This window comes from Catharus ustulatus, chromosome 3, assembly GCF_009819885.2.
Source record: "Catharus ustulatus isolate bCatUst1 chromosome 3, bCatUst1.pri.v2, whole genome shotgun sequence".
In the NCBI taxonomy this organism is placed as follows: Eukaryota; Metazoa; Chordata; class Aves; order Passeriformes; family Turdidae; genus Catharus; species Catharus ustulatus.
The window spans coordinates 92719531-92739377 of NC_046223.1; the positions used below are offsets into that span (position 1 = coordinate 92719531).

Sequence of the window (19847 nt, forward strand, 5' to 3'; positions counted from 1 at the left end):
AATGAGCTTGTGAGAGCGGAATGGTTCACCAGGCATGGAGGGGGGGATTTTGAGAGTCAGGTCTTTTCTAGCCTGGCTAGTGATCCCTGGGATACATGTGTTGCTTTTCACTTCCTCAGTTACAAACTGGAGAGACCTGTCTATCTCTAGAGAAGTATTGTGATCGGTTTACTCAAAATATTCAAAAACTGCAAAATTATAAATGGTAAGGAGTAGGACACTGTGTTGTTTATGAAAATACCATAAACAATTTATTAATTGTTTTGATTTATTGCCATGATTTGTCTTTTGTCCCCAAAAGTCTGGTTCACACACACCATGTATACAGCAGAGAAAAACTGAAATCTCATGATAGGACAAAACAACTTTAGTTTAAAAATCCCAGGAAAATGGAGGAAAGGCTAGATTTTCAGTTTCTGTCAGTTCAGCAGAAGCACAATTACAATTTGCAATAGAGCAGTATTGACTCTACAGAAGAACTGATAGCATTCCTTATTGCCGAAAGAAAATGCCAATGCTACCAAAACCCATTAAATGCTTGCACCTGGCAATCAAAGATACTTTGGTGCATGTGGATGTGTACATATGTGTGTGCTCGTACAGAGAATTCTTGGCTTCTGTGTGCTTTTTATGGGCACTTGCTCATCCTGTGGTTTGCCAGAAGTAGCCAGGAGGATAGGTTAATCCTGTTTGCTGTTGCAAGACTGCCGAACAGATGATTTCTGATGCTCCAACAATGTGATGGACTTTTCAGAATTTTCCAAGTTTCTCAGCAGAGTCTCTAGGCGCCTTTTGATTTTCTTCTGATCTTCAATGGCACATCCGATGACCACAGACTGAAATTTCTGATCGATGGGTCCTGCTGGCACGTCGGACGTGCACGCACCATAAAGTGACATTAAGCGCATTTTGGCGTCTTCCAAATCATCGAGGAGTTTATTCACGATCTCATCAATCATCTTGGTGGCGTGCAGTAGGGATTCCTGCTGCTGCGCGTTGCGGATGGTTTCTACGGAAACCTCCACAGTGAGGGTTCGGCCCATCAGGCGATTAGCAGTCAAATTAAGTTCTTCTCTCTCACCTCAATCCAAAACAAGAAAATATTCCTGGTTACAGGCAAATACTTTCCTGTGCAAATGGCATCATCAAGACACTCAAACTGCTATAACTTAGCAGTAAACAACTTTTTTTTAAGTAAGTGACAATCACCAAGATTTCCAGAAGCCAGAAATGAGCTTTTTGCATTTAGCCAAGTCATTCTCATTTCATAGAAGCCAGGGTCTGATTTGAAGTGAGGCATTAAAGTCTACTAAAATTGTAAGCAGTGTTTTCCCACAAGTGATACAATGCTTGTTGTGTCACTTTAAAGCAAAACATACAATATTACCAGGAAACATTCAGTAACAGAATTGGCTCATTAAGAACTTCTGTGCCATTCTGAGGGAGAGATTTAGACAATACCCCAGAAGACCATAAAGAGAAAACTAGCTATTATAAGAGACCATGAAAAAACTGATTTTCTATTTTCTGGAAGTATAGCTGCTTTTCTAAAATATGAATACAACACACTATCTACAAAGGCTTTTGAAGAGTCAATAAACCAGCTATTTAAAGCACCTAATAATCAGGTTAAGGGAATATATTTAAAGCCATGAATCACACAACTACAATGGTCTTACTCATCAGGTTCTTGCAGGCTGTACACTTTGTAACACTCATGCCTGTCCAGTAGCCAAATCATTTTCAACTGTATCATCATCATCAATGTCTCTCCCCCAGCACAGCAATGTTAATCTAGATTTTGAAAATGTATCAGCAAACTGAGTATAGGCTTTCACATACACAGTAGTGACATTCATGGTAGTCCATCCACCTGAACAGCATGAATTTACTCAAGAAGAGGAGATCTCAGGACATTTCAACAACCTCAGCTGACCCCAATGCTCCACCTTTACCAGCAGCAAAGAGAACTGTTTGGTAAAAGATGGGCTGATTAGATTGAGTCAGTTGGAGAGTACAAGAAAGCAGCTTCTCACCTTCACTGATGTGCCTCATATCCTGGCTGTTCTGTATATTGTGGATCATTTCAAGCAGAATTTCTTTCTCTTGCTCCATAGCAGATGCTGCATCACGGAAAGCCTCTACCCTGTACGTGTTGAACCAAACAAAACGTTTAAATAATAAAACAGCTATTCAGGTATATAACTGCAATGAACTGTTGTTTCAAACTTTGGCTTAGAGTCAGTACTGTCAGTTCTTAGTTATTCATGAGACAGACTCTGATTTCATAACTTTATCTTAACTTCACTTTTCAAGACTCAATATAATTTTAAAAAACAAACAAATGGAAGGGCAAATGAAAACAACAGCAATTCAATCAAACTTAAATCTTTTATTTTACTGACAGTGCTATTCTGTCCTGTTCCATGGTCAATCTGGATATGCAGAGCTTGATAGTACTGTAGTCCAACAGCAGAAGTCCTGTAGCCAACTGGCAATCACTATCAGCTGCCTAACTAGGAGAGAAAGGGACCAAGTCCCCATCAAGGAATTTGGCAGTGAGGGTGGCAGCTGTAGAGATGGAAGCAGCAAGGGGCCCAGGCTCCCTGAGCCCCCTCCAGACCAGCAGAACCCATATAATCCACCTGCAAAGCACCAAACACTCCAGAAAACTGCAGAGCGCCAAACACTCCCTTTCACAAAGGAGAAAACCCTGTGAGTGGGACAAAGCTCACACACTTCTACTAATATGAAAAGGATTTCCCCAACTCAAGTGGTGTGCCTTGGTCGCTGGGAGAAGATGCTGGATTGCCAGCCCCCACTGTCACTGGTGCTTCCCATGGAATGATGCTCACATGGGGAGGAAGCTTCTGTGGGAGCAGCTCCTATTTCTGGGCTTGCAAGGAAGCACAAAACTCCTGAAACCAGACCCCTAGTCCAGTCCCACTACTGTGCTGAAACTCACATGTAATGCAGTCAGGCCAAGGGGTAACTCCTGGGTCTTGGTAATGTGTGTGGTTGTGTGCCCACAGCCTGTCCTGCTCCTGACATGAATTACAGACCCAGCTCACCCCGGGCAATGTGAAAATGCTGCATGAGAAATCAGAGTCCAGTTCCTTAATTCATGTCTTATTCTCCACCAAAGTTTTAAAGAGGGGGCTTTTGCATTCAGCTGCATAATATGGAAAAGAACACTGGAGAACTCTAATGCAACACTTTGAAGACCTGATACAAAAGAGGGAAATATCCCACTCTCTTGGCTTTTCTCTAAGACTTGAGGGTAGGGAATTGCAGAGGACTTTCCAAGCTGGAACTGACTACAAGAGTTGCACCAAAACCATCAACTCTGCATTCACCAGCTGCACAGAAAAACAAGAGCATCATGTGAACCTGGCTGATGGTTTGGATGCTTGCAATGCATAGCTCAGAAGGTCTAGCTGCATCACGAGAATCCATCCATCTATCCTGAAATGTTTATGAAACCTGGCCAGAAAAGGGGAAACAAACCAAAACATTGTTAAGTCTCTTAGGTGCTCTACACTCTTCAACATTCCTGGGCACTGCCTTGAGACAGCAGTGGCTCACTGCTGTCTCTGCAGATGAGGACGCATCTCCTGAGACAGGAACGGAGCTGCTGCTCCTTCCTCGCAGGCTAGCTGAAGGCAGGTAACTTCAGGAAAACAGCAGTAAGGGAAAAGAGGGTGAAAGCAGAAGATCGGGAGCATTTGACGATATAGTCACTCTTCACATGCAGCCTGCTCATAAAATGATTCTGTTTTACAAAATATTTAGCCTAATTCAGTCAGTGAAAGCACAGGCTTTGAGCCTTGCCTTTAATGTTTGTTCTGAGGAGGAGTGGGAAAAGTTAATGCAATGCAAATTCATGCCAAGAGCAAATACTTTTAATTATTATTTTGTACTGGTTAGTAAGAGCAGCGAGGCAGGTGGAGTCATTTCATACGTCAGATGTCTCCACTTTATAATTTAAGAAGTCTAGCAATATTTTCAAAATGCCTTGCCATGCCTTTTTAAAAAAAACTAGTATTTTCACAATTTTAAAAATGCATTGTGGTTGCTGGAAAGTTGTAAATTAAAATTTTGAAGTGCAGAATTTCAATTTTGATACAATTTTAAAATCATATTCTGTATATCATTGTATTGACATAAAAACTAAAGTTTTGCCTTCAGTCCATAGATCAGTCCATGATTTCCACAGGCTTTGCTGGGTCCTAAGAAGAATGTGGAAAAGCTGCATTGCAGAGATGTATCCTGAATTGGTACAGTTCTAAAGAGAGTGCCTAAAATACCACTGCTTCCAAAAGCCAGCTTGGTATGTGAGGTAGGACCTAAAAGCCAAATTGTCAGAATTAATGTTGCATACTGCAAAAAAAGAAAAACACAGTTCACCAACTAGAGCTTTGATTGACATTAATTTACTAAAGGTAATACAACAAAATCTTAAGAACTATTTTATTTGCTTCTTCAGCAATTTTTACCATTTTCTAAACTGCAATGTAGAGTGCCACACAAGAATGGGAAAGGGTCATTTCATAACAGTGCTCTAGCGGGGAAAAAAAAAACCCCAAAAAAATGGAAACCAGTCACACCAACTTCAGGAAAATAATGTGTCAGGATCACACCATGAAGTCAGTTCTTATAACTTCTTTCCTAAAATGTATGGTTTCTTAACTTCACAGGTTTCTGGAAATCTTTCCTTTCCTTGTGGGAATTTAAAAAAAAAAATTTGGAAGATTTAAACTTCTAACACAGGTGACTGATGTGGGAAGGGGTGGAAACACAATCCAAGTCTCAAAAAACAACCAACCAAAGAATAAAACGCAAAGAAAACACAACATACAACAACACAACATTTATGCCCAGTTATCAATTATTTTGATGCAGCAGCATGGTCATATTTCCTCAGAGATTAAAACCTCCAATCATATTTTACTTAGATTGTATTTGTTGTTTTGAATATCAACTAAATATTCCATCTATTACCTAACACTGAAAAAGACATTCCTTCCTTCTGATTTTCCCTGTTTGTGAGCAATTATCTGAGCAATGCCTTCCTTTGCTACATACCATTTACATGAGCAGAGCATTCCCCTGAGAAACAGGTGGACCAGGCTGTGCTTTTGTTTCCAGATAAGAAACTTGACACCCGCTTTCTTAGGACAGCTGCAATAACTCTGTCCTTTAAACTACTGACTGACTTAAACAGCCCACTATTAAAGCCCACGTGCTGGAGGTTCAGATAAGTTTTCAAAGGAAATAAGAAACATCTGAGGATGGAGCAGATTTTTTTTCCAGAAATGGAGCTAATCAGGCACACTGGAGGGAGACAAAACAGGGGGTTTCACCCTGGCATCCCTAATTGCTTCAGCTGAGTGTCCACTCCCAGGTGAGCAGTGCTGGGAACACTGGAATGAATGGTTGGGGAATATGGTTGATCCAAAGAACAAGATAAAAAGTACAAAAAATGAAGATTAAAAATACCCAGCAAGAATCTGACTTACCTCATGTATCGTCACACCTAAAACTGTGTTTTCACTTAGCACAACCAACAGAACGCAGTGACTCATGAACAGAGCCTCTGGTCTCGCTTCCAGCTGCTCCTGAGATATCCTGGCCGTCACGGCAATGCGAAGGTCCAAGCCCTTACAAGGGGCAAACGTGCCACCTGCCCCCCTCGCCACCTCTGCCTTGGCCACACGCTCCCTGGCAGCCAAGTGAATTCCCCTTCCCTGCTCACTTTCCATACTCAAGAAAGCCCCTCTGCAAACCTAATGGGGAGGTACAAAAATACCTCATTACTGTTGGAAAATAAGCTCTGACAGTGGAAAGAAAGGGAGGAAAAGGAAGGCTGTTCACACTGGAGCATTTTACAATGGCTTTAAACTGAAAAAGGATAGACTTAGATTAGGTATTAGGAAGAAATTCTTCACTATGAGGATGGTGAGACACTGGAACGGGCTGCCCAGAGAGGTTGTGGAGACTCAGTCCTTGGAGGTGTTAAAGGCCAGGCTGGATGGGGCTTTGAGCTGCCTGGTCTACTGAAAGGTGCCCCTGCCCGTGTCAGGGAGTTGGAACTAGGCAACCTTTAAGGTCCCTCCTAACCCTAACCATTCTGTGATTTCCAGAGGGATGAGGCTTGCTTCAGAGTTCAGATCATCTTAAACAACTTGAGAACTGAGGATTGTTGAGAGTTTTAATTAAAGGCTGTAGTTCAGTTTGACAAATTTGCACTTCTTATATTTACAAGCAACATCTTGAGGGTCTATAGAAAAACCAAGCCAGCTGGAGAAGGAGAAAGTTTAGAAGTTTTTCCTCCTGTCATTCAAATAAATTTGAAATTAAGCATGTTGATTAGTTGTGAATAGTAAAAAAAAAAACCCAAAAACATAAAACTTGAGTGACTTTTATCAAATTAGACCTTTTTTTTTGCTCATGACTATTCCACATTTAGAATTATGTCTGTCTGAAAGAACCACAGCAAACTGGGAAATCTAATTGAGAGTTTAATTGCTGGCTAACCAAACTGTCTGCTTTGTTTCAGAGTCACTCAGCAAATCTAAAACACATTTTTGCATATTCTCATGCTAATTTTTGGATTATATATTCATCATATGCCTAGACCTGGATATAAGCAGTGAGACTTGTTTGCAGACAGTGATTTTGCTTAGTCAAATCCAGAGAAGTCTGCAAAGGACTTCAAGGAGATTTAATCAAGCTAAGTGAAAGGCTAATATAACAGCACATCGAGTCCACTCCTGAATAATGCAAAGTAATGCAGGCAGAAAGGGGAAATAAAAATCCTGCAACCCACAAAGCTCTTTTAATTACAGGAAAGTCCTAGAAACATTCTGGGTGGTTCTGTGAAAGCTGCTGATCAATATGCAGCTGTAATGAAGGAAAGGGTGTGTGGAAACAGTACCAGAAGAGGTGAATCATGGCATCCTGCACATCCATCCACCTCAGAAAGGACACTATGCAATTTAGGAGAGCTGAGAGGACAGCGAAGATGATTAAAGGCAAGGTATCACCTCTCATGAGGCCAAACTGGCAAAAAAGTCAAAACGGTATTATTTAGGGAACGTCCAGTAGCAGAAGTCAGGACATGTCTTGGCACAACTATGAAATTCACATAGCATTTACAATAACTTCGGGAAAACACCTCAGCTGTAGAATGAAATACTGTCCACATTTTACAGTGAGACGTTTTAATACACCTCAGAGAGGAGGTGGACACAAACACGAGAACATCCATAGCTGAACCAGTAAGTGCAAAGACAGGTTTGGAAGACAAGAAGCCTCACACGCCAGCATTCAGCACTGCAGCTTAAAGGCTTGCCAGAGTCTCCGAGCCCAAATGACACCACGTTTTATCCTCGGATTTCCTGCATCTTCTTACAAAACACCTGCCCGCAGATGCGGGACAGGGACAGGGTGGGAGCACAGACACGGTGCAGCGCGGGCTCGTACCCGCCGTGTCTCGGCTCCCAGAGCACATCCCCGCCGCTAAAGGCTCCCCACGCCCTCAACGGCAACAAATCCGAAGCAGCCCTTCTCTGAAAAACGTCTACTTTCATACATTCGTACACATATTCCTACTTTCGTGTATTTCCAGGCCACGCTAGCACACCTTAGAGCAGCACCTCCTATTTTTAAACTTTGTCCCCCATGAAGGAGAACCCTTTTCCCTCGGTCCCCTCGCACGGCCCCCACTCCCCTCAGCCGGGGGAGGCTCCGGCCCGCGGCGCGGAGCCACCGGCTCGGGGCCCGACGGGGCCCCGGCCCCCTCCCAGCACCCGGCCCGGGCCCCACCTGAGCTCCAGCTGGTCCAGGTTCTCGAGCAGGCGGCTGGAGCGGTCGGCCATGGAGGTGGAGCGGTAGAAGCGGCCGCGGAGCTGCCCGCCCGACTGCTGCTGCTGCTGCGGCTGCTGCTGCGCCCCCTCGCTGGCCTTGGCGCTGATCCTGGCCTGGGCCATCCCACCCGCCGCTGCCGCCGGCGGAACCTCGCTGCGGCCGCTCCCTCCCCGCGTCCCGCAGGCGGCGGCGGCGGCCGAATGCCGGCACCTCGCTCATGGCCAAAGAAGGAGCCGCCCCGCCGCCGGCCCCCGCGGCCACCCCGCCCCCGCGCCGGGCCCGCGGGCGCCGCCTCACGCAGCGCGGCGGGGCCGCCTCGCCTCGGCCGGGGGCGACGGAATCACCGGACGGGCCAGGCTGGGAGGGACCGCACTGGGTCGTCTGGTCCAACCTCCCTGCCTCCTCTCGAGTGAGGGAGATTCCGCAACCTCTCTGGGCAACCTGTTCCAGTACTCCATCACCTCGACAGTAACGAAGTTCTTCATATTCAGGTGGAACTTCCTGTGCATCAGTTTCTGCCCATTGTCTCTTGTCCTATTACTTGGCACAACGGAGAAGAGGCTGGTCCAACTTCTTGACACCCGTCCTTTAGGTAGGTAGTCACATTGATGAGTTCCCTCTCAGTCACCCCTTCTCGAGGCTGAACAGACACAGCTCCCTCAGGCCATTTCTGGTAAGAGAGATTCTCCAGACCCTTGGTTGAGATCCCTGCTCCAGGAGCTCCCTGTGTGTCCCGTCTCTGCCCGGCCACCGCACACCCCGACACACGGCACCGCCCCGCGTGGTGCCTCTGCTCCTCGCTGTCACCATCTGGGGCGCAGAAAGACCCCGGGCTGCCCTGCTCCTGTCTCGTGGCAAAACCAACAAAACCTGGACCAGCCAAAAGCACCATGAACTCTGGCTGCAGTTCAGCCAAAAGCTACGGGAGGAATAATGAAGTTTTCAATATCTATATTAACTTTGTGTGAGATGGGAGCTGTGAGGATTTGTGTTCCAGAACTGGTCTGTATGGTTGGTTTGTTAGTTTGCTCTTTCATTAAAGAAAACAAGGAACCCACAACCACCCAACTATTATTTTTATTTAAGGCTAATTAAACAGTAAACTACAAAACTGAAATCAGTGGAAAGTGCAAGAAACAGGAGGAGAAAAAATAAAGGGCTTTAAAAATCCAGAAGCTGGAAAGGAGAGAAAGGTTAAACCAGAGACAGCCCTTACTGCAAGCAGGACTGGAACAGAATTCCTAAAAGAAAAAAAAGGTACTTTAGATACTGCTACTCATAGTGCATATTTCTCCTGGCAACTGTAAGAGCCCCCTACTTTTACTTGCAGAAAAGAAGCTGTTTCACCAGCTGTTATTGTAAGATTCTACAGAAAAAAAAAAAGCTTACTGGAAAGAAAAAAGTAGTTTATGTTATTTTTCTATGCCAGAAATAAAAGATATATCTATTTCAAGGTAGTGGATCTATATCTAGTAGTGGCTTGTCCCAAGAACATATTTACCTTGCATGTATGAAATGGCACCTTCTCTCTCACAAGCACCAGCAATTCAAGTCACACGTAAGTTTTACTTGCCACTACTGTGAGTATTTAAAAAGGAATTTGTTTATCCCATAAGTCAAGGTTTGGGCAAATACGCTATGGCTCTAACAGACCAATTTTTGGCACCCAGCTAAGAGGGATTTGGTTGCACAGGGATACTGTTTTGTATGCTTATCCTGGTGTGATTCAAAATAGCTGTTTTCTCAGGCTTGTCCATTCAGAATGATATCATGTCCCAAGTACTCTCGTTAAATTAATTGCCTGAGTTTTCTTTGTTTTACATGGTTGGATAAGCAAGGCTCATTGCCTGTGAGCTCATGGAAATAACTTCATTTGAACAATTGTTCCATCCATCTCTCTACAGTCTCTATAGAAGATAATTAAAAACCATTTCCCACCCCAAACAGAAACCATTTGTAGCCATAACATAGTTTGCCACCACTTGTTTCCTGGAATCCTTCTATTCTTTCCATACCAACTTATTAAGCATCAATTAGATTGGGTTTAAAAAGCAAAAATCAAAGTAGCTGAACAGCTCTGAACATTGTTTTCCTCAACAGGTAAACAAACAGGAGTTTAATTCCACACAAGCAGAAGTTAGAACAGCTGAATCAGAGGCACAAAACAGCCCTAAGTGTCCAAATGTATCACACTTGACTTAAACTCTTTAACAGCAAAAGGACACTTTACACTAGAAGAACGAATAGCAAAACTGTGGAAACAAAATGCAAATTTAAAAGGATTAATAGTCTTCCATGACAAGTCTTAAAATTATTGCTTGTGAAAACTGGGATATTTTCCCCTTCAGAGACTTGGAAGGACCTTGAAAACTGCTTTTCCTGCTCTCTAGAGTAGATTGCCCCCACCCCCTCTATTTTTGCAGAGGTATGTGAAGGGACAATTGGCATCATTTTTCTAAAATAACAGCTGGTTGGTCTAGAAAGATTGGAGTCCATCCCTGCAGGAAGGAAAGTGATTCATAGCTGAGTTGAGGGAATTCTGGGGACACAAAAGGCAGGAATAGGGTCCTTCTGGGCCACAAGGCAATAGGAGGAGGAAGGGCCCCCACACCTGAAACACAGCACATTCTTCACCCTCCTCCTTCCCATCACTGATGAAGCATGATCAGGACTGCTGGTGATGCCATGCTAACATCCCTGTCTTCTCCCATGCCCCCACATCTGTGGTCATGTGAAGGACTGCACAGCCCTGCTCTGGCTATGGGCACCAGAAAAACATGCGGAGAGGGTGTGTATCCCATTGTTCCTGCATTCCCATCACAGCAGTGAAAACACGGGCTGCCTCTTGTTTAAACTACAGCCTTGTAAAAGATGGGTGCTGATTGCAAAACAAAGCAATGATCAGAAGTCTCATTCATATGCACAAAGTCCCTTGAGACAGCAGAAAGAGCAACTTTCCCAGGTCTCAGACATCTGATGCATCCATAGAAGTTCCAGAGCCAGGGAGATGACTTACACCAAAAGCACTGCAAATTGTAACACTAGTAAATAGCACCCTAGCTCCAGCTTTGCCTAATTTCAAACCCTGATATATACCTTGTCACATACCCTAACACTTACACATGAGCTGTCATGGAACAGGATCAAAGAGAAAGTCCACACCCAAGAAATGCCATGAAGGATTATTTTCCTGCCTTCACCTACAGCAACTTAGTATTTTCAAGCTGAAAGGGAGGAAATTTAGGTTAGATACTAGGAAGAAATTATTTTCTATGAGGGTGGTAAGGCACTGGAACAGGTTGTGTAGAGAAGCTGTGGATGCTCTATCCCTGAAAGTTTTCAAGACCAGGTTGGAAGGGGCTCTGACCAACCTGGTCTACTGGGAGGTGTCCCTGCCCACAGCAGGCTTGCTGGAACTAGATAATTTTTAAGGTCTCTTCCAACCCAAACCATTCTGTGGTTAAGAACCTTCCTTGTGTGTAGGTATTCTGGAAACACAGCAGTTCCCAGACATGGCTGAAGGATGCATCCATGGCTCATACCAGCCAACCAAAACCAGCCTGCAGTCTCCCCAGCACCCTAACAATAAAGATGGGCCAACCTGACTTTTCAGGGTATGTTTTCAATCAAAATACATGTGTGCTATCACAGCAGGCTGCCCCCTCACTTCACACCTGCTGAGCCTGTGCTGCTGTGCTTTACTGCTGTTGTTACTAATGCTAATTAAAACTAGCCCTGGGTTTGCCTCTACACGCTGCAGTTTTTTTACTGTGTAGGCAGGCCCCGAGGTCCCAGGCCTGTCAGAAGTCTGAATGAAGCCCTCTGTCTCAGGAGCAATCTGAGAGCTGCTATGACCATTTTGGGGCATGCAGCAGTTCATTCTCACTGGAGCAAAGTCAACATTTAAATGAGCCAGTGCATTCTGGACAGCTGCAGATGCTCGGTCGATTGACAGTGGAGCTCTGAGCAAAAAACAAAAGAGAAGGACTATCAGAAGTTAGGATACTGCAGTCAGTGAAAGCCAATTTGCACAGATTTACAAAGGGAACTTTACATTAAATTTCCATGCATGCAGAGCTTTGCCATTCAAGTCCATACTTGGCGTGTTCTTGCCATTTACCATAAATTTTCTGACTTGTTTACATACGTTTTTAGAATATCTCAGGCCATATTATTTAACCCATATTGTTACTACTGAGCACCAAACCATTTGAGTTAAGAATTTCTACAGGAAACTTGAAGGGGTTTAGAAGTACCAAAGAAAAATGCAGAGTTTCATAAAGTTGCTTAGCTGGAAAGAATTGCCAGAAAATATCTTTGTGCTAATGTCAGCCAATTTTTCTGAATTAATTTTGAAGCAATTCATCACTCATCCTCCTCACCTCCTTCCAATTTACAGCAGTCTCTGTAAACACAGCCAGGACACTGCAAGCAGATGATAGAACACTTTCCTTTTAAGAAAGACGATGGCGTAGCTTCATACCTCTATAAACTTCACTATATTTGGTAAAGATTTCATAAAGGTTTGCATTCCATGACCACTACAGGAACAGTGGTGGTCATTTCTGTATTCCTTGCAGAGCTAAGAAAATTAACCCACCACCCAAAATAAACTACAAGGCAAGTATCTTAGAGTCAGCTACTATCTCTCTTTTTAAAATATTATTAAATAGCAGAAGTAACCAGGCGGATATAACACTTCAGTGCTCCAGGGACTTTAATTAACAGCTGCACTGACTTATTTGGCAACTCACCTTGTCTCTGAATATGACCAAAAAGGGATTTTGTTTCATAAGAATGTGGCACATAAAGCACCAAAGAATTAAGAGCCAATCTCAAGTTGTCATGGTTTCAGTTTTGTGAAATTTAACACATGCACCATACAGAAATTAAGAGCATTAAAATGAACAGCTGGTGGTAGTCAGGTGGAGATTACTTTTTCCTCATTAAAGATAAATACAAAAAAGCACTACTGAATTAGGCTAATGAAGAATGAACTCAAACATCACCACAAAAGTAAACGCTCTTGAATTCAAAAGGGCATGACAAATCACTTCTTGTATAAATGTGCTAGGCAAGCCCCTTTTAACAGACAGGTTGTGCTTGTAAACGCAATTTCTCAGCATATGCAGGACAAACCTCAAAAATTTCAGCCAGTTAAACAAGATTCGGCAGACAAAACCATTAAATTCTGAAACACATTTACAAGACAACTTTTCCAGTTCAAGGTGTTCAACGACAAGGTGCTGGTGAGTAACAAATCACATGTCTGTACATGCAGTGTTTGAAGAATCCAAATTTCTCTGTTCTTCTGGAAATAGAAGTATCACAATCCTGTGATAGCAGAAACTTTCACAATGAAAAATCTGAGTTAAGAGAGAACCTCAGTAAGACAAAAGTTTCTTCAAAATTAGTCCAAATTTCAAGATGTTGCTAATTCTGAAGACTACATTTATCATAAAAATAATGGAGAAACTAGAACTCTATTTAGTTGTTTTATAAAAGCCAAAGCAGCAATGGTTGGGATTTGCCACTTGTTTTGGTAAGCAAATGACAAGGCCAATGCAATGAGTTTTATAAGTGGAGCTTCAAGGATACAGAATAAGTGTGCACACAAGACTTTTTTTTTAATGCAACCAATTAAGTCATGGCCATCAGGTACAAGCAAACTTTACATTTATGACAGAATAAAATGCTATGAGAAATAAAGCATATAATCAAATTCTAACACAGCAGACTCTGGAGAAGACGATCTACCCAGGTTTTTGGCTCTACCCAGGTTGAGCCAAAGAACTTTCTCAGACTGAAACATCTTTTTATGTGGAAGGAATTTGAAACTTGAGGATGTACATGGAAAAAAAACTTGCCCAAAAGCTTCTATAACATGGATGGAGATGCTTTTGAGGATGAAAATTGTTTTCTGTTTCATTCCACCCTTTAACAGAAGCAGGGGGCAGGAAAAATTCTGGAACTGATTTAAGCTTGATTAAGTAACTAAAGAAAACTCAAAATCTTCTAGAATAAGGCTTTCTCAGCAGCAGTGTGACCTTCACACCTGAATTTTACCAGGAGTACAATTAATTGAAGACTGGCAGTAGGAAAACCAGCAGCAGACACAAGGGGAAACCACTAAGAGGTCCTCTTGGGACCTTCAGAGTCACACTCAAACGCACTGCAAGTGCTCCAACTATGTTCTGGCATTTGAACAGTTTCTTCAAGCTGTATGACTGCTAGTGAGTGCTGAGATACCTCACAAGATTCTTCATTCATTCTGCTTGCTTCAGAGATAGCAATTATATCAGAGTTGTGAGAAATAAACCAGAGTCAGTCTTTCAGCTTTTCTAACCATGATGACAAACTGCTGTAGCTATGCTGATTCTTTGGAATAGTGAGAAGAATCCAGTCTTCCCCACATTTTATTCTCCACAAAAAGTATCTACTTGCATGATGAGTATTTAAGGATACAGCAGGTAGAAGGAAACGCGAAAGGTGAGTGAATCATAAAGAAACAAGTTGGAATTTTATTACATTGAGATTTCTTACTGATTGACAGCAATAATTAACTGAAGGATAACAGGCTGGTAAAGCTGGACAGTTTGCATAGGTATTTTTAAACAAAACTGAGAAAGATGACAGAATTTTAAACACAGAAATAATTTCACTTAAAATAAGGACAGTACAAAAATAATTAGCACATTTACATTCATTTATCCAATGCCACCTCTTCATGAACAGAAGAGAGCAAAGACCATAGTATACAGAAATATTACAGTTTGAATCTTCTCACATGTATTTCAAACAGAAACTAGAAGTTTGTTTAGATTCTGTTCCTTTAAAAGTTGTTCCTGCCTCAGATAAGGGAGAGACAATGGAGTCATCAAACTTTAGGTCATCAAATCCAAATACTCTGCCACTATTGAAAAAACACACACATTTATAAAAACAAAACTGGTAAACTAACTGTACAGCCTGTGGTCCTCATTCTGACATTTATAACAAAAAGGACAGAGACAAAAGTATGGCCTATGAAGTGAGACCTGCCACAGGCAACAGTTAGGCCATATGTTCAACAACCCTGGGATCTAAGCTTCTCTTTATAACAAGATTAGCCAGGCAAATCTGAGATAACTGGAATTTACTATTTTTATCTGTTGCAGAGACCACGTGAAAAAGTACATAAACACAATGACATTTTGTGACAAAAAATTAAATGCAAGAACCAATTTAAGAAAAAAAACCTGAACAACCAGGAACCCAAATAACCTATTAAGACCAGCCTACTAATTAGGCAACAATTTTAAACAGCTAAATTGGAGACACTTAGTCACCACCCCTTAGAAACAAATATGACAAGGCATAAAAATTTTAATCAAACATAGCACATTGCCATGAATATGAATAAACTCCAGCTGTTCATCAGTATGACAGAGGACATGAGATTATTAATCTAACAATTACAGACATTTTAGAAGTGGCATTTCTGAACCCTTGTAAATAAATGAACAAGCTTCCATTTTTGTGAGCAGTTCTGATGGCATGGTGTTAAGTGTACTGAAGTATCTTCATTTACATTTCCTCAAGGCTCCTTTTGATAGCTTCTTGCAGTTCTGCATCTTGCAGTTCTGCATCTTGCAGTTCTGCATAAATAAAAAAAGACTGTAATTTCAAACTGCAATTGTTAACTATCATAAACACAACTACTTTAATATTACTACATAAATCATGAACTTACTTCTGTGGACAATGTCAGTAGACTGCAAAAAGCCCCTAAGAAACAGATGAAAATATTTCCTCTCCTTCTATTTTATGCTAACTTTTCAACACTATAAAACACTGGAAAACACTTCTACAGCTTTTCATTGTATTAACTAGGAGCAGCCCAATGATTAGTTTAAGACCATAATGCAACTATGTATTTACTGGTCAAAATACCAGTATTAAAACAAAGAACACACACACACACATAACAAGCAGAGTTCAATATTTTAATTCCAGTTCCTTATCCAGAGATATCCCCATACCAACATTCTGACTTGGCACCAGTGTTGTCACTCTTACTAGGTAGGTCAGACAAGTAGATAAAGTCATTATTAGCAGCAAGAATAATTTAGATCAGGCTGTAACCTTTTTGACGGTGGGGAGGAAAATCGCATTGCACTCATCTGACTTTCTAATAATCTCCAACAACTATCATAATACTCAAAAAAGAAACTCTGTTTTTTGCATTACATTTAGATTGTTTTGGGCACTGACTGCTTGGTGTTAGTGATCAAATACCATAAATTTGATAAGGTTTGTACATACAGCAAATAGCAATAATATAGCTGGAAAAATTAAAGCAACTTTCAGACACACTGTCATTCATGAATTATTCATCTAGGAGGACACAGGCACATCCTATTAAAAAGAAATATCTGTCTATTCTTATGAAGAAGGAAATAGAATTTTAAAACTTTAATAATGTTGGGCTGTTTTATGCAAGGCTGAGATTTCAGAGATCATATCACTGATTGCTCTCCCATGCATCTGGACTTTCCTGTAATATCCAGACCTACCAATAAAAGAGAGCTGCTTAAAGAAAAATATTACATGGTCACAGAAACAAAAACAAAGAGGGAAAACCATTTGCAGACAACTGCTTGCATTAAAATATGTTGTTATTTAGCCATTAAGCCTGTGCAAAAATCCAGAGTAAGGTCCAAGCTGTGACTCATCTGAAGCCAGGCTGCTTCATAAGGTCAGATGCCTCTGCACTGCAGCATCAGAAATGGGAGCTCCTGCATGCACCAAATGCCACTGAATGCACCAAACTTTCAGTGATGGAGATGGACGCTGGACACTTAACAGCAATATTTAGTAATAGCTGGTAAACTTAAAACTGAATAAATTCTGGGAATGTACGATTCAGTAATCAGTTTTATCACTGAGCTTATAGATATTTTTTGATTTTTTTTTTTAGTTTGTTTTATTCCCATCAGGTAGAGGGGCAGAATCAAGTCTTTCAACAATAAATTATTTTCAAAGTACACTGTGGTCCATCATCAAAAATGCGTGACTACATCGAACATCACCAGTAAGCTCAACAGCAAAAGGATGAAAACAACTTCAAATAGTGTAAGATAGAATGTGAACAGACAGATGTGATGCTAATTCAGCCTTGATTCAGGATAACCCTACAGCTCTTTCAGGAGACCAGAATGCTTTATTGTGAAATGATATCTAATCTTGAATTATTTATTCAGAAGATCAACTATTTAGTCAATAGCTCTGCTCTGAGAAAACACAGTCACATTAAATCAGTACAAAGTGAACTCAGTCAAGTCTTTAATTCATTGGTACCCTGTGGTGTCCAATGAAATAGATTTTTAGTCTGCTGCCATACTTTACAGGTTACAAATTTTTTAAAATTTATAACTCATCACAGCATTCTTCACTACACAGGACTGCCCAGCACAGTTTAGAGAGTATTCCTAAGAGGTCACTTGCTGTAAAACCAGTTTTAAGTTTAGTTTCTGTATCTTCCATAATAGAGCTCTTGAACACAGAAAAGTAAAAACTGACAGACCTTCCTGTTTGTTGATTTCTTCTAAGCTCTGCTTCACTGTTTCTTTCATATCTTCATCCTCTTCACTATCTGAACCTTAAATGCAGAAATGAAATAAATTACACATTGCTTCTAATAAAGATATTAACATCTCTCTCGCATTTCTCTTAGTGTAATACCATAATACCAACTGATTTGAAGAGAAGATTTGTTATCTAAAAAAAAAAAAAAAAACAAGATAAAAATACATTCCAGTGGTACTTTAAGACATCAACTCAGGAGACAGTTTTCAACTACCTTCTTCCCCTTCTTCCCATAATATCTAGAGGCAGATTGCTTCAATTTTTATTATGTTAAAGCAGTAACAAGAAATAATAGGTGCAGAAGCTACTGTGTCTACCGCATTTGTGTTTTTTTTTGTAATCTTCAGTTATTAAAAATTACTCATTTTCTATAAATTACTCACTTTCTATAAAATGTATCAAGCATTTAATTATGAGAAGCGCCTTAGCATGTCTCTGTCTACAATCGACTGCAGCTGCATTTTATTGCCCAAATACTGCATTTGAACAATGGAGTGCTGAAACTCAACTGAGCTGTGCAATTCAGCAGATGTTGCTGTTCAAGTCTCATATAAGCAGAAAGTTGACAGATTTAGCTGAACCTATTAATTCATCACAACTCAGCCCAGCCAAAACTCCACAACCTCTTTTTTAATAATACTCCTCATAAGGCTCATTTCCAGCTCTAGAAGGATGGCTTTATTTTGAAGTGTCTAGTAGGGATTTATGTACCTAAAGAAAGTGGTGTAAGGGTTTGTTTGGTTAGTTGGTTTAGTTTTTTATTGGTTGATTTTTTCCCCATTAAACAGAGGCACAGTAAAGCACAGGTTAAAAACCAAGCCAATGAGTCACGTTATGCATTCATTCTCCTCCTGCTACAGGCTATTGCTATTTTGGGAGATGGTCTCTGCACTGAGGTCTCACAGTATTAGCAATCAACAAGGCCTGCTACAGTCTTCCCAACAGAAGCACTCTCCTTAAAGTCATCACATTTATTAATACATCAATGTACTTCTCATTACATTAACCAACAAAGAACTTTCCGATGTGGCCATCTAATTTACTGACTGTGTGACCTCTGGCATTTTGAATTACCCAATCTAGCAACTCAAATTTTCAGGTACGCTTTCCAAAATTTGTTTTCAAATCTCTGACACACAACAAGGTTTGAGCAGAACCTTGCTGACTTTCCCAATTCCAGGAATAAAAATTCCAACAGCTGGTGTCAAACAGTGATCAGCAGCCCAAAAAGATGCCAGAAATAGATACATACACACTGCAGTTAAAATGGTTACTTCTCCACTCACTTGGTAGACTGACTGTGAGCTCTTTTTGGAGCTGCCTACTATTTCTGAGCAGAAGAGATACTAGTTTTTACATCATTTTCCAAAGCAAAGGAAAGAAAAACCCACACCCCTTCCTCCCCCAAAAGCAGTCACTACAATTACTAATGATAGGGAGGAAAAAGTGCAAAGAAAAGGCATTTTGCAAGTGGCTTCTCCCGTATTAACCATCCTTTTAATCTTCCAGCCTGGAAGACATGTCAGACTGCTCTAAGTTTTTTTATACCTGTTAGATGTGGAATAGTTGAAGCAATCACTCCCTAACTCAATTCTTGGTGTAAGTACACATGACAAAAAATAAATTCCAGGGATGGGGCATCCAGAGCTCTTCTGGGCAACTAGTCAAGTGCCTCACTACCCTCCAAGCAAATAATTTATTCCTACCATCTAATCCATTTTAGCACAAAACCATTCCCCCTTGTCTCGTCACTATCTGCCCATGTAAAAAGTCCCTCTTTTTCATAATACCCCCTTTAAATACTGGAAGGCCACAATGTGGTGTCCTCAGAGCCTTCTGTTCCCCAGGCTTAACAACCACAACATTCTCAGCCTTTCTTTCCAGCTCTCTGATCATCCTTGTGGCCTCCTCTGGACCCACTCAAACAGATCCATGTTATGAGGACCCCAGAACTGGACAGAGCACTTCTGGTGGGTCTCATAAAGGCAGAGTAGAGGGGTAGAATCCCCTCCCTTGACCTGGTCCCTGCAACTCTTCTTTTGATGCAGCCCAGGATGCAGCTGGACTTCTGGGCTGTGACCACACACTGTTGGTTCATGTCCAGCTGTCCATCCATGAGAACCCCCAAGTCCTTCTCCACTGGTCTGTTCACATGCAGCTCTTCTCCCAGGCTCTACTCATGTCTGGAATTACCCGGACCCAGGTGCAGCACCTTGCACTTGGCCTTGTTGAACCTCATGGGGACGCCTCCCAAGTTTGTCCAGGTCTTCCTGGATGACATGCCATCCTTTAAGTGTGTCAACTGCACTGCTCAGCTTCATATCATCTGCAAACCTACTGAGGGTGCCCTT

General features: G+C 41.6%; 2 protein-coding genes across 6 annotated transcripts in view; both read right to left on the reverse strand.

The window, feature by feature from the left end:
• Window positions 1-250: 250 nt before the first annotated feature.
• BAG2 (BAG cochaperone 2) lies at window positions 251-8164 on the reverse strand. Its single transcript, XM_033054559.2, has 3 exons — window positions 7828-8164; window positions 2037-2146; window positions 251-1081 (listed from the first exon to the last, which is right to left on the reverse strand). Exons 1-3 carry the CDS (start codon window positions 7989-7991, stop codon window positions 681-683), a joined length of 675 nt encoding a protein of 224 aa, XP_032910450.1. The 5' UTR covers window positions 7992-8164; the 3' UTR covers window positions 251-680.
• Window positions 8165-14370: 6206 nt separating this feature from the next.
• LOC116993840 (E3 SUMO-protein ligase ZNF451-like) overlaps window positions 14371-19847 on the reverse strand; it is a 36922-nt gene continuing 31445 nt past the window's right edge. For all 5 annotated transcript variants that reach the window (XM_033054969.2, XM_033054965.2, XM_033054966.2 and 2 more), the window contains 2 exons: window positions 17435-17509; window positions 14371-15506 (listed from right to left, as the gene is read on the reverse strand). In XM_033054969.2, the coding sequence (XP_032910860.1) occupies window positions 15436-15506; window positions 17435-17509 (146 nt within the window). In that variant the 3' untranslated portion in view covers window positions 14371-15435. The remainder of the gene's footprint in view (window positions 15507-17434; window positions 17510-19847) is intronic.

Coding starts and splice junctions, on each gene's coding strand:
- BAG2 (XM_033054559.2), bottom strand. CDS start 7,991: ATGGCCCAGGCCAGGATCAGCGCCAAGGCCAGCGAGGGGGCGCAGCAG. Junction 2,147..7,827: donor CTGGACCAGCTGGAGCTCAG/GTGGGGCCCGGG, acceptor CAACACGTACAG/GGTAGAGGCTTTCCGTGATG. Junction 1,082..2,036: donor TATGAGGCACATCAGTGAAG/GTGAGAAGCTGC, acceptor TTTTGGATTGAG/GTGAGAGAGAAGAACTTAAT.